Consider the following 9,294-nt stretch of genomic DNA (forward strand, 5'->3'; position numbering starts at 1 on the left):
TGTATAGATTTTTTTGGATCCTGATTTGAACAAACTGTATTTAGTGTTTTTGAAAATAATTGAAACAGAGGCGATTGGCATTTAAAGGAATTGTTAATTTTTAATTTTTAAGTGTGATGATACTGTGGTTGTGTTCTTTTAAAACATCTTTTATTTTTTAGTAGGGTGGTTCTCAACTTAGGGACAGTTTTACTTCCCAGATGGTAGGTATTTAACAACATCTGGAGACATTGTTGGTTGTTACAACTAGGGGTATGACGTTATTGGCATCCAGCAGCTTAGAGGCAAGTGATGCTGCTAAACATTCTACAATGTACAAGGACGGCTCCCCTCAATAAAATTTTGTCTGGCCCAAAATGTCAGAAGCGCTGAGGTGGGCAGATTGTTTTAAAGATATACACAGAACTATTTTACCAGTGAAATAAATGTTTTAGTTTTGTTTCAAAATAATCTGGAGTTTAGAGTGGACAGTACTTCATGAAATTATTGTTGAGGCTGGGTAATAGGCATGTGAAAATTCATATACTTTTTTCTAGTATTGTACATATTTAAAATTTTCTATAATAAAGATAGGGTTGATTTTTCTTTTGTTTGTTTCTTGGGTTTTTTGATTTTTGAAATAGAAAACTTAGAGATAAAAGTTATGTCTCCTTTTTCCTTCTCTAGGCCCTATTAAACCTGGCAGAGCGACTGGGAGAGGCTAAACCCCGAGGACTGACTAAAGCAGATATTGAACAGCTTCCTTCTTATCGGTTCAATCCTAACAACCACCAGTCAGAACAGACCTTGTAAGTACAATTTTCCAACATCACTCTGAAATTTCCTTTTCTGCCTTTATAAAAGAATGCTTGAGAGTCAGAGATAACTTGATAAAAATAAGTATAGTCTCTGTTGCATACTCCAGGCCTGTTGTGCTATCCGATAAGGTAGCCACAGTCATGTAGGGCTGTTTAGATTAAATAAGAAGTTAAGTTTCTTTATTGCACTAACTAATGATGCCATGTTAGAAGACGTAGAATATTTCTGTCTCAGAATGTTCTTTTCGACAGTCCTGTTCTGGATTTTCAGGTTGCCTACAAATTTTGTGTTTTCTACTTCAAACTTTATAAGATTGAAGGGTCTCCTACATGTAAAGGTTGATGTTTTTACCTAAACATTGTGCTTATTATAGTATCTTTAATAATCACTTTACAGAGATAAAATCCACATATAAAGTATACAATTTGTGTTTTTTTCCTATATTCATAGTTTTGTAGCCATCTTCAGATTTGAATGTACAGTTTCTTCACCCCATAAAGAAACCTCTCACCTATTAGCAGCCACTTTGCATTTTCCCCCAACCCTGTCTAGCATAGCTCCTAAGAAATTTACTTTTTAAAAATCTCTGTTGATTTGCCTGTCCTGGACATTTCACATAAATGAGATCATACAATATGTGCTCTTTTATGTATGGCTTCTTTCACTTAAAGTTTTCAAGGTCCATCATGTTGCTTGTATCAGTACTTCTTCTGTCCCTTTTGTGGCCAAATAATATTTCATTGTATGGATACACCAAATACTGTTTATCACCTCCTCAATTGATAGACATTTGGGTTATTACTGTGTTTTGACTAGTAATAATACTGTGAACGTTTGTGTACGGGATTTTTCTGTGGATGTATATTTTCATTTCTCTGAAATATCTGATGGATCATATGACTTTGTTTAATCTCTCTCTCTCTTTTTTTTTTTTAAGATTTTATTTATTTATTCATGAGTGACACACAGAGAGAGAGGCAGAGACATAGGCAGAGGGAGAAGCAGGCTCCATGCCGAGAGCCTGACATGGGTCTCAATCCCAGGTCTCCAGGATCACGCCCTGGGCTGAAGGCGGTGCTAAACCACTGAGCCACCCAGGCTGCCTCTAACCTTTTTAAAAAGTTTCTTATTGGGATCTCTGGGTGGCGCAGCGGTTTGGCGCCTGCCTTTGGCCCAGGGTGCGATCCTGGAGGCCCAGGATCGAATCTCATGTCGGGCTCCTGGTGCATGGAGCCTGCTTCTCCCTCTGCCTATGTCTCTGCGCTTCTCTCTCTGTGACTATCATAAATAAATAAAAAATGCCTTTAAAAAAAAATTTCTTATTCATTTATGAATTTATTCATGGGGTTCAAACTTAGAACCCTGAGATCGAGTCACATGTTCTTCTGACTAAGCCAGCCAGGCACCCCAACTTTTTTTTTCTTTGTTTAACCTTTTGAGAGCTTCCAGTTTTTTCCAAAGTGGATATACCATTTTACATTCCCACCAGCAAATATATGTAAAGTTTCTCCACATCCTCTCCAGTGCTTATTATTATCTGTCTTTTGGTTCTAGCTGTCCTCGTGGGAGTGAAGTGGTGGTATCTTACTAAGGTTTTGTTTGTTTTGTTTAAAGATTTTATTTATTTATTCATGAGAGATACACAGAGAGGGTCAGAGACATAGGCAGAGGGAGAGGCAGGCTCCTCATGGGGAGCCCAGTGTGGGGCTTAATCATACCCTGAACCAAAGGGAGACACTCAACTGCTGAGCCAACCAGGCATCCCTCTTACTAAGGTTTTATCTCCATTTCCCAGGTGGCTAATGATGTTGAGTTGTTTTACTGTACTTATTTGCCACCTATATATCTTCTTTGGAGAAATTTCTCTATCCTTTGCTATTTTAAAAAATAGCATCCTTTGCTATTTTAAAAAATTGGGTTGTCTATTATTGAATTGTAGAAGTTATTTATACATACATGTTATTCCCTTACAAGTTACAATTTTCAAAAGTGTCTCCCATTTTGTAAGTTGTCTTTCACTTTCTTAATGATGTCTTTTGAAGCACAAGTTTTTTGTTTTAATGTTCAATTTAACTACTTTGTTGTTTTTTGTGCTTTTGGTGTCAACCTGTGTTAAAACACTGCTTATTTCAAGGTCATGAAGATTTACCTCTTTTAAGAGTTTAGTAATTTTTAGCTCTTAATTTAGGCTTTTGCCCCCCCCCCCAATTTTTCGGTTAATTTTTCTATATCATGTAAGGTTAGGGGGTCCAATTTCATTCTTTTGTATATGGATGTCCAATTGTTCCAACACCATTGGTCAAATATTATAGTGTCTTCAGTATGCTGAAGCTTGGATGTTTAACCAGAAGTTTTCTTGGTGATATCTTAGTAAAGCAGAACATTCTAAATGTTTTAATATCCTGATTTTTTTCAGGGTATTGATTGTTTTGTCTTAAAATTTAAATGACCGTTTGAAAACTGAAATGGTAAATGGTTTTCTAGGCTTCGGTAGTCATAACAAATAGAAAACCACATGGATTTATGGTTAAACGATCTTTTTGTTTTTTTTAGGTGTGTAGTATGCATGTGTGATTTTGAGTCAAGGCAGCTACTTAGAGTTTTACCCTGTAACCACGAGTTCCATGCCAAGTGTGTCGACAAATGGCTTAAGGTAAAGTGATGGTGTCTATGAAGAGAATAACATTGAATTTTCTTTTTTATTGCCCATAGTTTTATGTAGAATAAGTCCATTGTTTGGTGGAGGGTGGGTAAGGAGACAAAACTTCCACTGATTTCTGCAAATGAAGAGAAAAGGCCAGTAAAAATTAACTAGAGTTATCAAAATGGGAGTGATTGTACAAAGTTGGAGTGATTGAAAATCAGTTATCTGTCCTTGATCACAATATATTCTTTCTAGTGGTGTGTAGGGACAAGGCCTAACCTTGCAGAGCCAGTTTCCCTTAAGAGTTTTGGAGGGGACTTCACTGGAGCTCTTTTGTTAGAAATTTACATGGGAAATGAACCAGTAGTGCTTTTATTTAATTCTGATTTTTTCTTTTGTAAATACAAAAAACCCAAGGATACAAATTTTGTATTTTATAGTTGTTGAATAAAAATAGGATGCAGCCAAATAATTGAAAATAGTCAACTTTATTATTTTAAGAGTATTCTGATTAGAAAATAATACCCCCACTCGATTATATAAGGTCACAGTTTGGTGAAGAAGACAGATGAGTTAAAATAGAATCAGTCCTCTGTGTGAGCACAGAGTAAGGGGGCCCTGTTTAGCTCAAACTGAATCCTGAAGGCAAAGAATCCTAATTTTTTAGAAGTAGAATGTATTATACATACACGGGCCTGCCGTGTGGGAGCAGAGATCAGAAAAGAGCAAATTCCATGTGACTGATGGTGAGGGTGGCAGGAGAAGAGACGTTTAAAGATATGGCCAGTGACCAGCTTTTGTGAGGTCGTGATGAATATGAGGGATTGTGGACTTGATTCCCGAAGCGATGTGGAAGGCTATGGCTGAGATTGTGTGAAAGATATTTCTAAGAGACTTTGAGATGGAATGATGATGATCTGGGCTAAACAGAGAACAAATACTGGCAGTTGGATAAGAAGAAGAGGACTGATTGGAGAGCTATCATGTACAAATGGGAGTTTTTGACGAATAATGGGTGTTAGAAAGTAAAGGTGCAGGTGAGTCAAGGCAGCTACTTGATGCTTAGATGCTTTGTGGCTTTGGCAACTCAGAAAATGGTGGTGCCATTTGTTGAGAGGAGGTTTTAAGCTGATTATTCAATCTGTCTGATCTGGTGATAGGTAATCTTGTTTATATGTTGAAACAGACATATTAAAATCAATCTTTGGCTACTAAGTCTTTGAGTTTGTGGTCAATTTTTTTTTTTTTAAGATTTTATTTATTTGAGAAAGAGCACAAGCAGAGTCAGAGGGAGAAGCAGACTCCCCTACTGAGCAGGGAGCCTGATGCAAGGCTCTGTCCCAGGACCCTGGGATCATGAACTGAGCTGAAGGTAGATGCTTAACCAACTGAGCCACCCAGACACCCTGTGGTATATTTTTTATTTTTTTTAAGATTTTTTTTATTTATTTATTCATGTGAGAGAGAGGCAGAGACATAGGCAGAGGGAGACGCAGGCTTCATGTGGGGAGCCTGATGTGGGACTCAATCCCAGGACCCCAGGATCACAACCTGAGCCAAAGGCAGACGCTCAACTGCTGAGCCATCCAGGCGCCCTGTGGTGTATTTTTTAAAAGAGAGATTAGGGATGCCTGGGTGGCTCAGCAGTTGGGCATCTGCCTTTGGCTCAGGGCGTGATCCCGGAGATCTGGGATTGCGTCCCACATCAGGCTCCTGTGGGGAGCTTGCTTGTGTATCTGCCTCTTTCTCCATGTCTCTCATGAATGAATGAATGAATGAGTGAATAAGTGAATGAATGGATCTTTTTTTTTTTTTTTTTTTTTTAAGATTTATTTATTTACTCAGAGAGGCAGAGACACAGGCAGAGGGAGAAGCAGGCTCCATGCAGGGAGCCCGATGTGGGACTTGATCCCAGATCCTGGGATCACGACCTGAACCGAAGGCAGCCACCCCAACCCCTGAGCCACCCAGGCGTCCGGAATAGATCTTTCAAAAAATAAATAAGAGATTAAATGATTACTTTGTACTTTTTATAAAGGAATAAAGAATGTAAATACTATCTATTTGGGAAATAAAAATATCTCATTGCTTTTAACATGTTGTTACATTGTATTAGTCACAATTCAGACAAGTTTTCTCTCTTGTCTTTCAGGCAAATCGTACTTGCCCAATCTGCCGAGCTGATGCTTCCGAAGTGCATCGGGATTCAGAATGACCAACCTAAGAGCACAAATTTAGTTTGGGTGTTCCTCATCACATGTATATACGGACTCTTCATTGAACTTAATCTGTGTGGCTTCCAGCCCTCCCTTTACCAAAAGGGTCAATGGACCTTTCTTTGCACTGTGTGACTTAATCAACTATAAAAGCTTACAATTAGTCTTCACAATTATGGGATTGTTATACTAACCGTGTGATTGGAACTCCAAAGACTTTTTCTTTAGCTTAATTTTGTGTGTGCACTAACATTCCCTGGTTTTTGTGTGATCATTCCGAGTGTTGCTGCAAGATTACAGTGGACGTGATCTTTTAGCATGTGCTTTTATAAAAAGTGGTAGCTCCAGATGATATAGCAATCTACCTTATATAGAGCCTTCAGAAACTGTGAGTGGAAATGAATGCAGCGTATGACTGTTGGTGATAAATGTATCTGTGTGTGAGAGAGTGTGCGCAACTACTTGTGTGAGGGCATGGTAGCTAAATGTGTGTATGAGATCCTATATACCAGCATGTACCAAGAATGTGTGTGTAGTTTTAATTATGCTGCAATGTATAATCTGGTGTGTTATTTAAACAGCACTAGTACTGTACACTGGTTTTTTCCCTTGTGTTTGCTGTTGCACACTGATTGCTAAGGGTGCATCAATGATAAGCATTGAATACTCCATACCCTTTCTTCCCAATGAATGGAATGAGAAAAGCCTTCTTCCTTTGCTTCAGGCAGCTGTCACCTTCTCTTCGTTGGTGGTCCCAGGTGGGTCACTTAAGAAAAAAAGTGTAACAGATTTCTCACTCCATGAACCTGATTTTTTGATTCTGTTGTGAAAAATTTTTTAATCTCCAACTTGCTGTTTCCAAAAAGAAGGTGCAATATCATACATCATCAGTTAGCAATATTAGCATTTCAATCAGTGATTTGAATGTTGATACTCTCTTGTTTTTTCCTTTACATTTCCAGTAAACTTCTTACAGGAAGTACCTGTGATTTTTTTTTTTTTTTTTTGATGTTTAGATTTGTAGTCTATTCTGAAGATATTTGAGTAATATATTTCTCAGTATACTGCTGGTCCCATGAAGTCTCACTTCTCTACTTCCACCAGAACAAAATCTGTTAACTAATTCAGCTTGACTTCTGATATGTTTTTTGTTAAGCTCTCATAGGCAACTAAATTGTTTTAAGAAACTGTATTTTTGTTTGTATCGATTCACCTGCCAACCTCCAATTCTGAAAGTTGTCTAGTTCTTCCCTCAGTAAATGTGCTTCTCATGGAAACCCTCATTTCCAGGATGGATCAAGTGCTGTGACAGCTCGAATTCTTAGACCTGATGTGCTTTGATGTTCTATTGCTTTTTTAAAATGTTTTTGTTTGAGAAAAATTTAATATAACAGGTCCAGAATACTTGCAGTATAAATGAAGATTTGATTTTTGTATAAAAAATAATGCTGTAAAACAGGAATTGACCTTCATTTAGTTGATCTGAAATAATACATAGCTATGTGGGTTTGTTTTTTAATAGGTCCATTGAAGATCATTTAGATTGTTTAAAGTCATTTTTCCAGCAGTGTTTTGATTCGTCCCTCGTTCTTTTATTGTCTTCAGCATCGTCTGCCTCTTCCTGCAGTTGAGGTCATTGCTTTGTTTGCAGTAGCACAAACTGCATAATCCCAGTCAGGACTGTGATGACTTGCTGCCAGCCTCACTCAGCTTTCAGTTGGCTCTGTGTCAGTTTTCTACTCAGACAGTGTTAACTACTTGTTACTGCCATGCTACTTGCCTTCCCTTGAAGTCTCTATAAGCTCATCCCAGCTTAGAGTTCAGTAAAGTCAATTCTCACAGAAGCACAATTTTGCCCTTTTCCAGACACTGTTGCCTCTATCTAGTCATACAAATAGGATTTTGCACACTTTCTGTTTGCCCCTGTATTTGTCAGTGCATCAGAAATACATCTCAACAGTGCTAAAGTGCACATGTTACTTTTCAATCATTAGGACATTCCCCACCTGTTCCTGATGAATAAAAAGCGCGTTGAAGACCAAAATTATTGGCATAATAATCAGCTACATTACGAATCACGTATAGTTTGATCTTTATTTTTTTTAATTATAAAAAATCATGTTTAAAATGGCAAAAAGCCCATGTTATACATAGACTCTTTTATATAGCTGCAAAAATTTATATCTGTACAGATCTAACATAACACTACTACACTCAGTATTCATTTTATTGAAGCATGCAAGTAAAGCACTTTTCTAATTTATATAGATACCTAATTAACAAGGCACATTGTACTAATGACTAGGAAAAGTAGCTCTATCTTCCCTCTGACGATGAATTCTTGTCATAATATCCCTTTTCCAGCAAATTTTTGAGAGGCAGTTGGCAAATTAGGAGGCAGCAGGGTCTATTTTGGTAAAATCCTGAAGTAATTGTTGCACTCTTGTGACTGATCTCTCTTTGGGAATGTCTTTCTTTGCATGGGGCCCTTAGAGATGTGTACAGACTTGCTTTTTAAATGGTTAGCGCGTATTAGGAGCATACATGCATGTGTTCTGAACCAACGCAGACTAGCCACGGTGAACAACTTCATGGCTAGCAAAAGAGAACAGTTGATTTGTGCCCAGCTGTTGTCACCTTGAGCGATGCATCAGATAGCAGGCAGATGTTGGTTTGTTGCCTTCTTCCTCTTTTCTCCTAAAACAATATTGGCTTTACCATCTTAACTCTGCTGTGGGGTTTCATTTTGTGTTGTTTTGCATGAATTTTCATCTTTGAATTTTTTTAGCCGCACTCCCCTTCCCCCAATAGAACAAAACAAACAATAAGGCCTCCAGGTATCAAGATCTCATTAGGATTTTCTGTCCTGAACTTTTTTGAGCAAAATCTGGAAAATGTGAAAGCATATTTAGATTTTATACACTCTCTGAAATGTGATTTATTAAGATTCTTAAATTTGGGCCTCTTACAGTATTTTGAATGAGATCTACCAACTCAAAGAGAATATTTTTCACAGATATCTTTAGGCCTTCATTAGAAAGCTATTTTCCCCCCTGTTGGTACATTTGGTTACCTCATTTTGCTGTTTGTTTCAGATTATGAAAGCTTACAGGGGTGTTTTTTGGAATCATTTGCTGAGTCATTTCCTCAAATCATATTCCATTGTATCAGTTAACATATAGTTTTAAATGTACGTATTATAAATATCTGTAACCAAATCATTTGAAGGCTTGATAAATTTTTAACAAAGTTTGTACATTTTTTATGAAAGTTACTAGTAATGCTTTACTAAGTAGTGCAATGAATTTTTATTTTTAATCCCTGTGCCCAATTTTGGAGTTGAGAGGGTTGTTGGTAATAAATGTATGATGTACACTTAAAACATTTTGTTGTGTTTCATGTTACTATGTTAGGGAAGGGGTATGGTTGTATGTACTTGGAAGGAGGGTTGAAGGGGGGATTCCAGCAGGAAGATGGAGCTGTTGAACTACTTGTGGCTGGATTTAAGTTTTTAGAGTATAATTCAGAATTTTTTCTTCATTTGTGTAAGTATCTTAGAAACATGAAAACAACCATTATAACAAATGGAACAGAATTCTATCATTTAGAAAGCCAAGAAGATAGCTGAATGTAGCC

General features: G+C 37.3%; 1 protein-coding gene across 8 annotated transcripts in view; it reads left to right on the forward strand.

Annotated features, from left to right (window-relative positions):
• RNF38 (ring finger protein 38) overlaps positions 1-9,034 on the forward strand; it is a 136,783-nt gene extending 127,749 nt beyond the window's left edge. For all 8 annotated transcript variants that reach the window (XM_055302470.1, XM_055302472.1, XM_055302473.1 and 5 more), the window contains 3 exons: positions 667-788; positions 3,352-3,451; positions 5,595-9,034. In XM_055302470.1, the coding sequence (XP_055158445.1) occupies positions 667-788; positions 3,352-3,451; positions 5,595-5,657 (285 nt within the window). In that variant the 3' untranslated portion in view covers positions 5,658-9,034. The remainder of the gene's footprint in view (positions 1-666; positions 789-3,351; positions 3,452-5,594) is intronic.
• The last annotated feature ends 260 nt before the right edge of the window (positions 9,035-9,294 follow it).

The sequence above is a fragment of the Nyctereutes procyonoides genome, unplaced genomic scaffold (genome assembly GCF_905146905.1).
Source record: "Nyctereutes procyonoides isolate TBG_1078 unplaced genomic scaffold, NYPRO_anot_genome, whole genome shotgun sequence".
Taxonomy (NCBI): domain Eukaryota; kingdom Metazoa; phylum Chordata; class Mammalia; order Carnivora; family Canidae; genus Nyctereutes; species Nyctereutes procyonoides.